A 17,708-nucleotide genomic window follows, 5' to 3' on the forward strand; every position below is an offset into this window, starting at 1 on the left:
GAAAAATGTAACCCTGAGGTGCCGTTTTTCCTCGCACCCGCAAGAGTTTCTCGTAATTCGATAATTATCAGCAACCGGCCCCGTTCGGTTCCGGGAGTGGAATGTGATCGTTTGATTTATGCAAGCCATTCATTCCCGGTGCGTGAGATGCTTTCCGTGTGTGAGTAAAAAATCAAACCCCTTCCTAAGGTACCGTTTTCCAAAGTCGTTGGAGTCCGCACCGCCGGACGATGTTTGCTTTTAAACGCATGTTTCGCTATCAATCTTGCTGCGACTAGGCGCTTGTAATGTATCAGCAATGACATTGAAAGAAAAATGTTAAACCCGTTGGCACGTACGAGATGTCACGGTCTTAAGGGCTGACATGCGGAAAGTGAAAGTGATTAAATATATATCACCATATGCTACAGATGACAAACGGAGGCGGAGACTCTAGCGTCCAACCACTTAATGATAAACTCTTCACTTTAGTTTTCAATCCTCTTAATCCTTTTTTTTAGATTTTATGAATAATTTATACCTCTAAACGTTAATCTTAGCATTTAAATAATGAAGCTCTATGTCTTTTGGTTAGTAATGTTGATTCCATTCAAAATGTTTATCACATTAGGGCATATCTCTTAAATGCACGAGAGATTGACTGAGACAATGGCCTCATTTTATCGAAGCGTTACCAAACGATACATAAAAAAACCCATTTGATTAATGTTGCACGTTATACTTTTTGCGTTTACACGAAGTATCGCATAACAAATCACATTTTGCTGAAAAGTATCTAATCGAAAGCTATTTCATCAGCAATGAAATCGCTCCAAATGATATCCTGAGTACTCGTTTCTTTTCCTACATTTCATCGTTGGTCATAGATTCTAGATAAGTGGTACGCTTTTAATTACCCATTAACACCTTTTTGTGCATAAAACATGGCAAAAACGATCCAATTGTTTAAGGGAAATGAATCAAATCCGTAACCATAGTATTTGCCCAAAAAACTAAACCCAAACACCGTTGCTCATTTGCATTGTTTCGGCGAAGCGTTGCCCTACCACGAGCCTAGGGAGGCAAACATCCATTGCAATTCCACACAATCCCCCAATCAATGGGATAGAAATGGGAAAACCTTGCTTCGGAACGAAAACGACACCCTGCAGCCGCAACCGGTCACGGAAAACCGGCCATCGTTCCCACCTCACTGGTGTGAGCCATGGAACTGAAAAGCCACCGGCTGTGGTTTGGCATTAAAATGGGTCATCGTCGGTTGGCCGCTGGGTGGCGATCCGATGCACCCGAGAAGCTGCACCAGCACCGGACCACCATTTACTCTCACTTTCAAACGTGCCCTTAGTTCGATCCTTACCTTCATCTGCAAGACCATTGGACCGTTTGTTGAGGTGTTGAAAATAAACATTACGATCTCCCGGCGACGGGCAACCAAACGAAACCGAAACACGCGTGGCACGATTTTTCATTATCTGACTCGATGCAGGAGCGAAAATTCGCATAAAAAATCCGATTTAAGCGTTCCCCAGCTCGTGCGGTCAAACGCCATCGAGAAAACCGGCACCCTCCCAGGTGTGGGGGTTGGCATTTGAAGAAGAGAAATTTCAATTTGTCCCGGCGTCCCATTTGCACCTCGCGATGGCAAATGAACCATTCCGGGCTGGCCCGTGACCGTGTGTTGGGCTTTGGGGGGACGTTAAAATAAAATATTGCCTCAAGTAGCGTACAAATAAAATGCACCATCGTGCCCGGGGTTGCTGTGATCAGCTCTAGGATGAGAAACGAACCAACAGTGGTGGATAATATTATACGTGCACGTATCCATACAAATTGGATGTCGATTTTTAGATCCGAAGTTATTAGACCTTCGGGATCAATTAGAGAAAGAAAAAACCGTCACGTTCAATTGGCTCTGCATCATTTTGCGCTTCATGTTTCAAGGAAACGAGCTTTAACAACAAGCCGTGATGTGGCGAAATGTTCGTCGAACACTGTAGGCGAAAGGTTAACGCAGCCTGCAAAAGTCACACCAAATGCACCGCCAGCGTCTAAGTTTCCCTTTTCAGTTCGATTTCCCTTTCGATGGGACGTTGCACTTCCTTCCGAAAGACGTGGGTTTGGGAAATGTGTCCTCCGTCCCATGGGAACCGTTCTCTGTGAGTTCCTCCTCCGTCCATTTCATTGCCCGAAATGGATGTTTGCCTCACACGTGCGATACACCAAACGATGCAATTAAGCGAACGATGCACGCTCACCCGATCGGCGGCAGGAAAAGGCATCGCGTTGGGTGGCGTCTCGCGTTTCCGTGGTGTCCAAGACGGTCGACAAACGGCCACGGCCGACGACCGAATGATGGGCATCGTGACAACGACCGGTGGCGACCCTTCGCGCGCAACGAGCATTGATTGCATTAGATAAACAAAAGCTGGCCCTTCGGCAGGGCCCTTTCTCTCGGTGTTGGCGCACGGGGCAGCCGTCACGAATTAGACGTCAATGAAGACACTGGCTGGCCACCGAAATGAAAGTTTGTATTGCCTGTTTTCGATGCTTGACATTTAAGCTCATACCCGGGGGACCGAACGAAAGGCTTAAAGATGCCATCAAAGCCATTTTCCTTCTCGCTGGATGGAGGCGCGTTTTTACATCCGAAAAAAGCTGGCATGGTACGTTCACGTTGCACTGGCGAAAATTGTCCACTCATGCACGCGGCAGCCAACACGTTGCACTCTAGTACCATGAAGAAACTAAAATGGAGAAAAATAAATTTTCAACGGCGATTCTGTTTAATGAACTATTTGAATCGAAACATTTTCTCAACAGGGAATGGCGTCTTTTGAAAGAGTAAAATCTACGGACACAATGTTTTCGTGATTCATACGGACACAATATAGCGTTTATTTCGTTGTACTATTGTGTTTATCGAGATTCTAAGCATTTTTTCTACGGCTGGAGAATCTAAGGAACGGCGTAGTAAAACAATAGTCATGGAAACTCTCTTCCCTGTGCTTAACGGTTAAACTTTCCCGCTTCTTCACGTGTTTGTTGACATCCACCGTAGACGATCCAGCCTCTTTCAAGAGGATCAACCTTTCAAGAGGATGACCTCCACAGGTCCATCAGCACGAGCCCAAGCTGACCTATCGAGTACCCGGGAAAAGCGCATGCGCCCATGAACTTGCCTCCCACGTCCCTGCGTGCGTGCGCAAAGTGAAAGTGAAACGAGCCATCCCTCGCTCCCGAAATGGCGTGCGAAGGGACTGGCTTTTGCGCCAAAGCCCATCACCAGGCCCACGGAGGAAAGTGAACCCGCGTTGCATTCGGGCTAGGTGAGGGCAAATTGGTTTGGAAAGGGTGGCATACGACGATGATGACGATCGCGACCCCGTCACCAATAATCGATCGCACGAGGCCACTCATTTCGGGGCCCTAACCTTTTCCACCCAAGAGTTCACCACCGCTTGGTGACGCCGGTAATTATTATTCCAACCCGGGCGATCCGCCACAAACTTTGACAGCGGAGAAGCGACGCGATCGGGCAGCAGAAATCGAAAGCTAATTTAAAGGTAAGCATTTTCGTTCACTCACGAACCAACCATCGCCGGCCTCCGGGAAGTGGAAATTAATTCAAACGCGAACGACAAAGCAATCAGCGCTGCTGGTTCGGAATGGTTCGGATGAAAAGTAAAAACCTGCATGCCAAATTCATCCTTTGTCGTAAAATACTACCGGAAATGAATATAGTTTATCTCCTGTTTTTTTTGCTGCGAACCAACCCACCAACATTGAATGGGAATATGGTTTTTTTTTTCTCCACTTTCCTCCAAACCTCGTATGTGTAGCGAAACGTTGCATCGCCGGCCCACAGGAGATACACACCCTCGAACCGGCAGTTCCGGACCCTTAACTATGGCGGTGATTTAATGTGCGGCCGCTGAGTGGATCCCCAAAATGCTCCGAAAGGATGAGAAGGAAGCGGTTTTTTTTTGCTTATGCTCACGCTCTCTTCCCGCTTAACGATACGTTGTAAATAATTATTAGTTAAAATCGAGGGAAATTGGTCGACCATCGACGCATTATCATTAAGATTAAGATATCTCCGCTACGGAGAAGGGAACGGAGATAAAACAAAACAAAACAACAACCCCTATTTGCATACCAATACCACCCGCCGATGATCGGCGAGATTTAGGTTCGCGAAATCGCCCACAAGCGAGGACCATTTTCCCGGCGATGGCTCTCGCCCCAGGGTCGCATCATTTTGGCGCGATCTACGCTCACCCAAGGCCTTGTGTTTCCGGCCATTTTGTGGCTAATCGTCCCGAAAGCTCCGGTCAACAGGGATGACGCTTTCGGCAGATCGGCGTGCGCGAAAGCTACGCGTATGATAGCCGCATCCCGCAACCGATCAATTAATTCACTTATCGGTCGGTTAATCTTAATTGACGTTTCGGCACCTAGTCTGGTCGATTAATTTTTACTACCACACCAGCCCACGAACCCCGGAAGGGTTCAGATTTCGGCCATCAATTTTGGGTACCATCGAACTGCGCGGATTTTACTCCCGCAGCGTGTCATGGGCTTCGGTGGCGTGAAAATAAATCGATTTTTTAATGGTTTCTCAACCGGACGGGATGTTTCAATTTTTGACGTCGATTGTTTTTCCGTCTACCAAAAAAACCAAACGAAAGCGCAAAGCAGAGCCTCTAGATTAAGGAAAAAGAAGCAAATCAATGCGCAATGGGTTTTAACTGGCGATCGAAAACCGATTCCCCACGATGGTGGCAACTCCGGGTGGGAGAAATTGGGAAATTTATGATAAAACTTCTCCTCCACGCTCGGCCATCCGGCCAAGTAGTCCTGTCGCTGGTGGGTTGATTTCGTTTAGGACAGGTTTGAAGCAGAGCTAGCGATCCAATTCGAAGCGATGGATAGTGAAAATAAAATTGAAATCCGAGCTTCAAGCCAGATTATCTGCTGAGCAGAAGCGGCAGTCGTTTTGTAAATGGCAAACTCGCGCTTCCATTGCGCAGGAGATCTATACGTTTTTATGAGCAGATTTGAAGCAGTTGAACATGCAAATTGAACACTTTTTTTAGAGAAGCTGGCACGGTTAGTAATTACATTTTTTTTTAGTTTTTGCAAATCGAAAAGAACTCAGTTTAAACTCAACCCCCAATGAGCATTACATTGTCTTAACTGCATCAGGAAACACTTTCCGATACCACACCGTAAACCGGGAAAAAAATACGCCTTCTGCCCCTGAATGGGTCTCGTTTTACCGAGCTACCATTTGCTATGTTGCTGATACGTCCGTTCGATTATCAGCGCTTTTATGATTAACTTTCGACTGCGTTTCGCCCGGAAGCCGCTCGTCAATTATCAAGATCGCAACCGGCTGTGTGCCGTCGTCAGCTGCCAGCTTTTTTATCGACGACCCGCCTTGACTTTGCAAGTGACTTTCCTCGCCCCAAAATTTAGCTCCCGAAAAGGGCAACACACTTTGACATCTGCGATGCGCGCCAGAGCTAATGGTCCATCCCATTCGACCACCCGAAGTGCATTTCCTGCACCTACCACCATGGGGTATTGGACGTGGACTTTCTCCGAGAAAAAAAAACGGAAAAGAAAGACATTCAAACCAATGGCACCGGTTGTCCAACGGGAGCTGAACCAATTCAAACATCACGGACATTCGCAGAATCATTCACGCCGTTCTGATCGCACAGTGTGATGAAAGTTTTAGCGCACTCCCGTTCAAACCCCGGCCGAGCACACTGATGCTAATTGTTGCAGCTCTCGCCTCACGATCGTTCCAAACGGCAATCAAACTGTTCTTTTACTGTGAGATGCCCTGGCATGCAACGGCACCGACCAGCTGCAGCTGTTCACTTTCTCCGCGCAGGGCGAGATGCGATGCATTCTTCCCACGCATGTAGAGCCGCATTCATACTTGACCGTTGCGTTCAATCTCCCTGCCAGATGGTTTTTTCCTGGACCACTTAAGGGCAGATACGGTGCATACGGACTACAGGGTGGCTTGTTGAGTTTTGAAGGGATATTTCCAAATCGCATGAGCCACAATTAATTGCCAACAGATTGAATGATGCTGATTGAAAATGCGTGTTTAAATTAGTTGCACTTAACTGTGCCCTACAACGATTGGCTAAATTATTCGATGCAGTTAGAAAGTCTTTAGGATTACTATACGTACATTGTAATGTTTTCCCTGGAGGTTTGATGTAACTAAAAAAAACTAAGGAATAGTTTTTCCCTTCTACTCATCAATATACACTATGGAAAATCCCAAAATATATTAAAAAGTCGTAGTTATTAACATGTGCATGGATCACACGCGATACCAACTAACATCAATTTCTTCTTCCACCGTAAAACGCACATTCGCACCCTGTAATCAACCCGCATTTACCACTGACCCACCCGGGAAATGCCCTTCCGACGGACGGACCCAAAACCGCAACATCCATACCGAACCGCCAGCAGAAAGTGAAACCTAAAGCTCTCCCGGCCTTCCCGAAAGGGTTTTCAAATGTTTTCCCCATTCGCTTCGGCTCGTTTATCAGCGCCACGGAAACGGCACAACCCGGCATAAAAGGCCACCCCCGGGCTGATCAGCTGTCGCCCGGAATCAACCGAGGGCGGGAGCATTGAACCCGGACGGGCCGCGAAAGTGTCCAATAAATGGGCGCCTGTTCCTGCCGGCCTGCCCATAGATAGTGCCTCCTTCGAGCCGCGGGCCACGTTGATCGCCAAACGATCGCCATTTCTTGCCGTGCTCGAACGAAGCAATCACGCAGTGGCGCATGGTGAAGCGATCGTTCGACACGCACTAGAACATTCGATGTCGTGCGGTCAAACGCGCTACATCGGTTCGGTTTGTGCCATTACATGAAGGTACCGGTGACGGGTTACATGCTCCTCGTTAACCCTTTGATGTGATGGTATATAGCGGCTATGTTTTGTGTGTTTATTACATAGACTTTAATGGAAACTTACACAGAAATGTAAGAAACATGTTAATGAGATTTGAGGATCTAGTAAGTATACTACATAAAAGTATACTACAAAAATGTATACGGCTAGAATACCTTACACCGTGAATCCATGATGTACCTATTTTCCATTTTGGCTCTGATTTTTATCAATTTTAACCGTAGCTTTTCAAACAGTTTCCTATGAAACTCAAAGACATAAATCTTCCCAACGCTTGCTGTGACAAATACCAACTGCAAATCGTTGTCCACTCGCAGCAGCACTCGCAGAGTCGCTAGCGCCTTCGTTAGTGAGCCAACCTCGGAAGTTGACCCCAGAGCACGCACCAAACGACGATTGTAATCATTGCAGTTTCGTTCCGTTTACGAACACAATTAGTCGACAGCGTCTCTCCCATCGCCGCGTCCTTTCCCCCGTTATCAAACACCGATCGCTTGCGTTCGATCGCTGCCGCATAACATGGTAGCTGCCAGCATAAAAGCCAGCATAATATGACAGGAGGGAAAGTTGTCCGGCTGTGGCCGAAGATTTCGCCTGTTCGTCCGTTTGTTTGTCCACTTCCTCCCGGTGCGCGGTGCTCGTTTTGTTTGTTTTTCGTTGGTTTTCCCGCCGGCAGAACGCGGGAACCGGAATCGCAGGAAAACATAAAGTAATGGAAGAAAAAAACACACAAACTCGCCTGCCGCCGGTCGTCGCGCGGTCGCGATCATGATGGCCTGAATCTAATACGCGCTTCGGACGATTGTCGCCGCTCTCGAAGGGCTTGTCCATTTTTTTTTTTAAACGAAAGCGAGCACAAGAGGGCGAAGAAGAGGTCTGTTTGGGGTGAACATTCATAAATCATCACCAGTCTTAAGCCACCCCAAAGGAAATCTAAGCCGTTCCCGAGACCGCTTTCTGGCACCCCTTTCTGGTCGGAGGAGGTCGTGTTTGAGCCTTGAACTACTGGCGCGTCTCCATGCCAGTTAACGGTGTGCTGTCACGCTTTCGCAGTCCGATTTGGTGCAGATGGAGGCGGCTTCGGTTGCTGCCGTTTGTTGTATATGAGGAAACGATCTTAATCTTTTATGCAATTTTTCTCGCAACGTCCGCTGGAAATGGAGAGAAAAATGGTGGCACAAATTTTGCGGTGAAAAATTACCCTCCGATCAGGCGGGAACAATACATCGTCGTTTTCACATCACGTTAATGCAAACGCTTCCAGTTCGAAGTTGAAATGATAGCTGGGTGAGATTACAGCGCTCATGCACGCCTAATGAGGCCAACGTGATAAATCTAGATGTCCATTCAACAAGCACTCACGAGAGAGCAGCTATTATTGATATATTTCAGCTAGAAATTTAGAAGATTTCAAACAGCCTCAAAATTTAAATTGACTTTGAGGTGGCTGAAACATAAATGCATTTGCTTTAGTTAGTCCAGAAAGTAATTTTGTTCTATTCTACGCTAAATGCACATGCTGCACATTATGCAGTATTACAGTAATAGGGATGATTTAAAAACATATTAATGCTGATTGCTTTGTTGAACAACAGCTCTCGTTTTATATTTGATGTGTTATTCAGTATTCAAAATTCATCGTTGCTAAATGCGAAGCTAACCAAACCCAACGACCATTTAAAAGGCTTGCATTTCCATTCGCATTAATTTGCATTCTTGCATCTATCAACAGCATCTCCTCCAGTAGCCGACTCCACTCAGCCATTCGCCAACCGTTTGAATGGCGCCTCTGGTAGCGAATTTCCTAATTTTAACCACCAGCTCTAACAACCCGTGACCACTGTACGCAACACGAGCCATCCGAGCCAGCCTGGGGAGGGAAACGACTCTCGACCAAAGGCAAACAACCGCCACCTCGGCAGTGCGTTGCATTCGCAATCTCGGCTGCATCCCCATCTCATCTCGCAACCACCCCACGCGCATTAAGGGATGCACTTTCTCCCACCGGCCTGGGAGAGAACTTCCAACGTGCACTCTTTCTCTCGAGGCTACGCTCATTTTTCTCCACCTTTCTACTCCCACTCGAGTGAGACACAACCGAATCGTGGCCGTTGGAGCCCACCAGTTGTCCCGTTTACACGCATCCCGCAGGAGTACACGCGCGATCGCGGTTTCGTACTCATTCTCAATCCACCAACCACCCAGGCCACCGAAGATCGAACACCTTCAGAGGAGAAGCATCATCCCGTCGGAGAGCGCCAGAGAGCAAACCCGAGTAAAGGATCCACCAGCGGGAGTGTTGAGAGAAAACCCCCTGACGAGAGATTCAAGTGCGATTTCCCCACCAGCGAGGAAGCTGCGAAAGCCACCCTTCCGGCCACCCGGGGGTTGGAAAGAAAAAAATAAATGAAAAAGAGCCGAGCAAATGCGCCCGCTCGCGGACGGTTCGCTCGCGAGGTTTCCGCGGAACTCGCGGCGAATGGACCGAAAGGGCGGTCGGGCGGATCGGTCCGCTCGGTCGCTGGCCCGGCCGCACCGTCGGGGCGCTTTCTCTATAAATTCCGTAAGCCTTGGCATTGAAAATTCATTCTCGATTTATTTCTCCTTGGACTTGGACCAGTTTCTTGAACCCTCGCCTCGGGTGGAGCGTCCCAAGGTGTTGCTGCTGCCACTGCTTCAACTGCGCGCGAGCCAGCCAGCCAACCAGCCTGGCCACCGGTCTGCACTCGGTCGAACGAGAGGTGCGTTCGTTTGGTGTTCGCTGGCGTTGTGAAATGTTGCGTGAAAAATTGTCGTGCCACCGGTCGCGTGGTTCGTGATCGCGCCGTGACACGCCGTCGAGACGGAGTTGGATTTTGAATCCCATTCTGGGCACGTGTTTGTTAGTGAAAGACTCATGCTCGCCCCAGCGGTGTTGATGTTTTGTGATCGAAGTCCTTATCCGTCGGGCTTATCCAACGAGCCGGTTGCAACGCTGCATTAATTTCCGTGAAGTGTATGGACTGTGCCTCTTTGAGGTTCCCGCGTGCGATCGTTTCGTGGGTGTCGCGATGGCTTGGGAATTTTAATTCACGCTAAATCGGGGCGGAAAAGCGCGAGCGAGTGCAAATTTGTTCTTATGCAGGTTGCTTTATTTGGGTTTGTGCTGGTCGCGAAAGCAAGAACTAATTAAGCTGCACAGGAAACGGCGGCCCGTGGTGCCCCTGGAACATGGGCACTGGAACTTGTCGCGCCGCTTAATCAACAGGAATTCTTGTTTTCCGCCCAGTCGCGAGCATCGTGTGGAGTGTTTGATTTTATTTTGTTCGGCTCCTTGCGTTCGGTTGGTGCGAATTTTTGCGCTTTCTTTTTTGAGAACGCTTCAAGTGGAGATGCATCCTGTCTCTTCGCCGAGCCAATCAAAAGCAATTGTTTTTTCGTAAATTGATTTTGATTTCGTTCTGTTTTTCTTTAATTACATCGGTTATGATTCTGCAAATATTATTCATACTGCATGCATCTCAACGTGGTGCTAGTTTGAAATAAATAAGCTTGTCTTTGGGAAAACTACAGCTATGTGTTGTAGCATTTATCCATGATTTTATATTTTTCTCTCACTAAAAAAAATGGACATCAGTTCTTGATTACTTTTAAATTGCAAATCATTTCTACTTTATTAGAAATATTCTACTTTATGATAAACATTCCCACTCATAGTTTTAATTTGAAGGCAAATATCGCTCATGACGAGCACCAAATCGAGCCACATAACCGAAAGCATGCTCCACTAATCTTCCTCTAATGATCCACTAAATATGTGCTCATGCTTTAATTTCTGCAGTTTCCGCAAACGCTAGTGATACAGGCATAAGCCCACCTGGACGGCGAAGCAAAAACACCCTGCATGCACTTTTCGCGAGTGAAACAACGCGCGCGTTCGGTTTGCTAACGTGAAACGAAATCGAACAGAAAAACAAACCCTCTGCATTCACAGCAGTGCAACAAAGTGAAAACAGTGCATCATTCGACGCGGTTCCCTGTGCGAATCATTCGGCAACCATGTGGAAGCTGGTGACGTTGCTGGCGGTGCTGTTCGCGTTCGAGGCCAGTTTTGCAAAAGGTACGTCATCACAGCAGGGTGGACTCATTCCAAAACCCCTATCCAACAGTTTTGTGCCCATTTGCATCGGCGTCCCGGCACCGGCAAGGGTTAGACAAATTTTCTAATTTTCCAGCTTGCCCCTGAACCACAAAACGGTAGCGTCTTTCCACCGAGACCCTGTCGGATGAGCTCTCTATTAAATTATTACTTCTTTCCATCGGCGCGTGGACCGGCGGCGTGCAAATAAAGGACACGTGTCCACTTCACTCTCAACCCACCACCGAGCTTACCCTTAATAGAGGTCATCGTAGGGGTTTGTCAGTAATTAAAACTTCGACTGGCACAAAATTTCCCTCCAATAAGGGAGCGAGAGCGAGCGTGAGGACAAAAAATCCGCACTCGAACGAACGCTCAAGAGGAGTACTTTGGGCTGCATTTTTTTTTCTATTTCTTCGTCAGTCTATTTTTTGTGAGCACTATTTTTTTCTCTTTTTCTCCCATTTCCACCGGTCGTACACGTGCGGGAGATGCACCGGCACCGGCTGGAAAATGCCGACCTTCCGGCGAACCGGCACCGGAACCGGCGCTTCACCCACCCTTAAACCCTCCCACCTGGGCTGGGAACGGATCCGGCTGGCGGACCTGCTCCCGCCCTCGCTGTTCCCGTGCCTTTGTTTGGGTTTTCCCGGCCCCAAACCACCCGACCGGGTTAGATCCGGCAACAGTTTTCACCGGCAAACGCGCCAACTCAACCGAGCCGCACCTTTCGTTAGGATGCGTTTTGGGGAGGTTGCATTTATTTTTTTTGTTTATCATTGCGCTTGGATTTCGATTCGGAGATTCGTGGTGTTTTTTTTTAACATTCATTTTTTCGAATGAGTGTTGATTATTTTTCCCAGTTGAGCGAGGAAAACCCAGTCCAAAGGATGAATTAAAGGTGGAAAAAAGGCACCATCCCCAAGCAGAAACTAGCGAAAATGATGCGATGTGAGCGGTGGAAAGCGAAAAAACGGTGCAAACACACACAAGCACACACACAAGCACACGCAAACGGCTCCTCCTCTCGGGCCATTTCCAGCCGACCGGATGAACCTAAACTCCGACCTAACCACCGGCCTCGGCATTGACGGTGGTTGAAAACATCACGTGAACACAGCAGCACCATCAGCCAGGATTTGTGGTGTTTTGAGTTTTCTACGTGCGTGTGGGTGTGCTTTTCCGCCCCTCCGATCCCGATTCCTTGTGCCTTTTCGATGGGTGTGTGTGTGTGTGTGGGCGTTTTTTTTTTGTTTTTGCTCCACCGCACATACGGGCTGAATTTCACTTTCCATTTCACGGTTCCGTTGGCGGAAAACGGGTCTCGAACGTCCTCGAACGGCAGCGGTCGTTTCACTTCGAGGCCCCAGGTTTTTTTTTTTTCTGTTTTGCTCTCATCTCCACCACTCTCGCTCGCTCGTGGTTTCCGGCCCGACTCGCCCAGGTCGATCGTTCCATCAGGTCTGACTTCCTTTTTCGCTTCCCAGCCGCTCCCCAATCGCACCTATTTTCACCGCCCCAATGAGCGCCAGCCTAGGCTTTAAGGTAGGCAAAAGCCAACGCCAACGACGTAAGCACATATTTACTTTAACCCTCATTTCCCAGACGCTCGAGCCAGACGAAAGTCGGTGTTTAGGGCCGAAGGGCGCGAAGGCCACTGGCCGCGGTTGTGGAAGACGATCATCAACTTGTTGACCTTTCGCAACCGCACGAAACCCTTCGGGAAGTGGTCGGTTTGGGTAGGGACGCCGGTTAACCTCGCCCTGGTACCATCAAATAAAAGTTAATCGCTTCAACTCCGGTGGCTAGGGACGGCCTCTGTCGCCGTCTCAATGGGAAAACGGAATGATGAAGGTCCCTCGAGCGAAGAGATCATCCCTTGGGAGGGTGAACGAAAGTCAAGACCGTTGACGGCACGAAATTGACTCATTATTTCGCGCTAGGATCACGCGGTTTGGTTTCTTGTCCCAAGTCCCTCGCATATGGTGATGGTGAAGGGCGACATAATAATGCGGTTTACCACTGAAATGTCTCTTCCCGGGAAAGAGCATTTTCGTTCGAAAATAACACTCACTCGTCTCGAAATTCTTAGCGCATATATAATTTGTTATTGCTCGTGTTGAAGATGCTGGAGAAGATGAAGCGCACCGACGATACCGTTGTTAGTTTAATGCCTGCACGAGATCTTCTTCCAACGGTGCAAAGAACCGGCAACGATCGCACAATGGAGGAACGTGTTTTTTTTTTCTCGCGCCCTGGAAGTAACTCTCAATTGTAATCAATTTCACACAAAGCTCCCTCCTCGTGGTGGTTTCAATTTCGACGCACAACCTCTCTCACCGGCACGCGCCACACACGCTACTACAGAAGATCCTTCAGAATCACTTCAACGAAACACTTGCACGAAAGTAAATACGATCACATTCGTCTGAAACGAGTCCAGGCGGCGGGTCGTTAATCAAGCGCGATTAAACGCGCCTCTCGCAGCCCAGGGCAATGATCTTTCAACCAAGCAATGTAAACATCGATCCACACGCGAAAGAAAGCTCAACCTTTCAACTGGCCGCTTCGAAACCTGTACAGCCCACAAAAAAAAAACCCACCAACGGTGGATCAGTTCAATATCAATTAACCCTCTTTTTTTTTTGCACGAACCTTCGCTCGAAAGCTGCGGAGGCGGCGAAAATGTGAGCCCTTTCTTTTCTTTGCCTTCAGTTGCTTTTTGCCGTCGCCGGCCACTGTGAGGATGGAAATGCGATTTCCATTCGCCTGCTCACATCCCGCCTACCCGTTCCGCTGACAAATGCCGATAAATGGCGCTGAAAGCGACAGCGGCGTGGAGAGATTGAACTGAGAATATCCCCCCGATCGTCGTACGGAGGCTCCCTCGTAAGGGTGGGAAAAGTGGGCAGAAGACATTCATCGCTATTCCTTACATGTGCCGGGAGTGCTCTGAACCAACCGCCATGGGGTCTCTGACCCGCCGCAAGCTCGGCAACTCGGCGACTTGTTCGCTTTCCGACCGGAGGATCAAAACCGGCCGTAGATGTGGTCGTCTCGGTCGCGGGTGGCTCGATGTTGAGCCCTTTCGACTTCGGATATCGTTGCATCAGCTGCAAGCTCGAAATGGTAGCAGGATCATATGACCTGCAGAGGAGGGCTTCTTCGTACATGGCTCCCGCGATCCTCCATTCGACTGGGTGACAACGTACTCAGCGTCCTCAGAATGGGAAGCTTGGAGGTTTAGCAAACGCGTGGGACGTTGAGCTATTGCCTGTACGCCCTGAAGATCATTTCCCAGTCTCCCACTGGTCCTGGCGTTACGTGATAACGATATCTTTATTACCACGTCCAGAAACCAACGGCGAGCTTCTTTAAAGCCTGCATTAAATCCCCATCGTCAGACGATCCCACGAAAAATCCGCACAAATCCTGATCGATCATATTTTTTTACCATTTCATTTACTCAACGTCATCCTCGAGGCGGATGATCCACGAGCGGATGAAGATGTACAGTCGGGTTGTGATTTAATAATTCAATTGAATCAAGCCACTCTGCACGCAGAGGCCCTCAAGTTTCCGTCCCTGGAGGGACAGAAAGGAAGAACGATCCGCACATCTAGCGCCAACCGGTTCGTCTCGGACTGCCCGGGACATCCGACATGATTTTCGCATGTTCATGCGATCGTATTTGCTTTTCCTCGACGCGCCAACTTCGCTTTTCTTTTTTTCCCACTGCACGCCTCCGGTTTTCAGGGCTCCTGCTTGTGCAAACTCCCGCACGCACACGACGATGATTTACGACCGATCGGCGATCACTTTGCAGACCTGCAGTTGTGAGGGCTTAGGAGCAAGAAATAGACAAGCGAAATGTGCCCGGAGGACGCCTGAGAGAGGCGTGCCGGAATTCCGGACCCAGACCTAGATGGGGGGAGAACGGGTTCCGGTGGGAGAAATCGAGCTGCCTTTGATCTTATTGTTGACTCAGTTTTATTCTCCTTCCCTTAGCCGAGCTCCTTCGTGCCTCCATCTAGAGCAGGGCTTCTATCGGCAAGGCTTTTCTTGCCTTTTTGCGTTCTATTCTATTCTCTCGCTGCACAGCGGGTCTGCAGCCGTGCAAATTTACGCGCTCGTTAACTTTTATTACGAGCTGTTAGGACATGTGTTGGTTGGGAAGGGGAATGGGACGGTGATCGGGCTTACGTACGATCGAGAACGTGCGAGTGGAGTGTGCAACCAGTATCTATAAACGATTAGCACTGTTTGAAAAAGGAGTGTGAAATGAAAGTTTTGTACAATATTCTACAACGATCGTACCGAGGTCCTAATTCCTCATACTAGTCTGTAGCTTTGAAAATGAGGATATGCAGAGAAAAATGTCCTTAAAATACGCACAGCGAGTTATGGTAGCGAAATAGCCCACAGATTAGCTTCATATTAACTTTGTAATAAAATAAATTAAAATAAACGATTGATAACGATCAAACCAAGCATATCCTTCCTACCCTCTCGATCCCACGCTGACAGTGAACTCCCAGCTCATGTTCGTGCGAAATAAAGCACGGATAAAACGAAGCAAAAAAAACTGGCAGCAACCTTACAACACACAAGCTGAAAACAAGATCAATATCGCGGGAAATCATGAGACAACCGGAAAATGGCTAGAACCGGCCCACCGAGCCGTTCTAGTCCCCACCCTCACAGTGGCCTCCCCTTGCACAGTTCAAACCTGCGTGTTAGAAGAGCATCGTTCGACCATGTTCTGCCATGTCGCAGGCGCAGGTCGCGTGTGTGTGTGCATTTTTTTTGTTTTTTTTTTGCGCTTCCCGACTGTGCGGCCCTGTCGTGAACGATTTCAGCTGCCGGTACAATGACTCCGGTGACAAACCGCCGGGACGCCCTCCGGGACGCCAAGGAATCCGGTAGAACCGCTTGTCCGCTGTTCGGTCGGTATAAATTATCCGCCTGCCGGGGCGAAAAGAAGACACAACCCCACCGAACGGGTGCGAGGAAGAAGCACACTCAACTCTCAACTCGCGCGATAAGATGACATGATAAGCCGGCGACGGTTAACTTCGCTTTTCTGCCATACTTTTTTTTTTTCATTCTTTTCCCCTTCCCTATTCGGTGGCTCGGCTGGCGCTTGGCCGATCCGTCGGGGCGATATAATTACAAGCCCGATCCGATGACGAGGAGATTCGCGGCTAGATCTTCCCATGGCCTGACCGGCAGCTGGCCATGCAACTCGACAAAAGGCCCGGTAATGGATTCTCATTACACACCGTACGGTGGAGGCCGAGTTTCGAGCCCGAGTTGAAGCGAAATGTTTTCGCGTACCATACATAAATCGCACGCCAACGGAAAGCCGCCCCATGACTTGTCAATCGAGGCGAGGGAAGCACAAAATTTGTCGCTTTCTTAGTGAGCCTCGTTAAAGCGGAGCCGTTTGTTTCAACCGTGGTCGCGTAAATGAGGCCCCCGGTGACAGTCAGCGTGCGCGTCGGGAAAGTTCCCTCTTAACCCGATTTCCGTGCGGAAGAGCACACCAAAAAAAAAGGGGGGGAGGAGGGGGCGATGAAAAAAGAACCCAAAAATGCCGCACCAGAAACAATGCCTCCCGATGGTAACCACCTGCATCGCCACGCCCCAGCCCATGCATGAGCGAACCTTCTCACGACCCGGTACGGAACCTTGCGCCGAAAGTGTCGAATGGCTTGAATATTCAACAGCGGCCCCGTTGGAAGGTCTTTCCTCCGTTCGGTTCGGTGTCGTTCCCGGGGAAAAGATCGACTGGGCGTGTGCCAGATACCGGGCTGTGGTCGTACTCGGTTGACTTATCGTATGCGGCGCATGGACGCGGAAAGTAACGTCAAGAATTTGGCTCCGTAACGCCGTGGTTTACTTGGTGCCTTCGTGCTGACGGACGAACCGAACACGGGATGTTGGAAAGTGGAAAAAGCACCACCGGAAAGCCGTTTACGACCGTCCCCATCCGATTGCGAAATGTGAACCATCCAAATGGCTGTGGTTGCGTTTGAGCGAATAAAACCGGTGGAAATGCTTCCTAACCGAGCCGCCCGGTGTGTACTCGCGCGAAAGTAAAGTGAGCCACGAGGTGACGACGGGTTTTAGGGATGCAAGCAAAAAAAACACGCACACACTCATTCGAAAAATGTGGCCAAAAGCTTCGGAAACCATGCCCTACAAAAGCCGCGCAAGCTTTTGCCGGCAAAAGTACCGCCCGGTGGCTGAGTGAGAGGCAGTTAATAGACTGGTACCATTTTAGCGAATAGTTTTCTAGCCCAGATTACTTTTTGCTTGCATGAAACCCGAACGAAGTCATGCACTTCTTTGATGTCGAGGGAAGAAATGACGTCAGATGTAAAAATCTGTGTCAAACAATGGGAAAAGGTATTGCATTAAGCGAGTGAAAAATCAATAATTGCACATATTACTTTACGAACCTTTACTCGTACAGATGGCAATTAGTTCCTCCTTTCTAAAGCTTACATTACATCTTCACTTTACGTACTCATTGCATAAGTTCTTTACAGTCTTAACGATTAAAAATAAACCACAACCTTCTGAGCTAAATTCCACCAAAGCGAAAATAGTCAGCATTTCCCATAAATTTAAGTGC

At 48.6% G+C, this 17,708-nt stretch overlaps 1 protein-coding gene across 1 annotated transcript in view; it reads left to right on the plus strand.

Annotated features, from left to right (window-relative positions):
• Nucleotides 1–10,989: 10,989 nt before the first annotated feature.
• Nucleotides 10,990–17,708, plus strand: part of LOC128723704 (agrin) — a 40,225-nt gene continuing 33,506 nt past the window's right edge. Inside the window, exon 1 of the mRNA XM_053817468.1 lies at nucleotides 10,990–11,050. Coding sequence (XP_053673443.1) covers nucleotides 10,990–11,050 — 61 coding nt within the window. The remainder of the gene's footprint in view (nucleotides 11,051–17,708) is intronic.

This window comes from Anopheles nili, chromosome 3 (assembly GCF_943737925.1).
Source record: "Anopheles nili chromosome 3, idAnoNiliSN_F5_01, whole genome shotgun sequence".
Taxonomy (NCBI): Eukaryota; Metazoa; Arthropoda; class Insecta; order Diptera; family Culicidae; genus Anopheles; species Anopheles nili.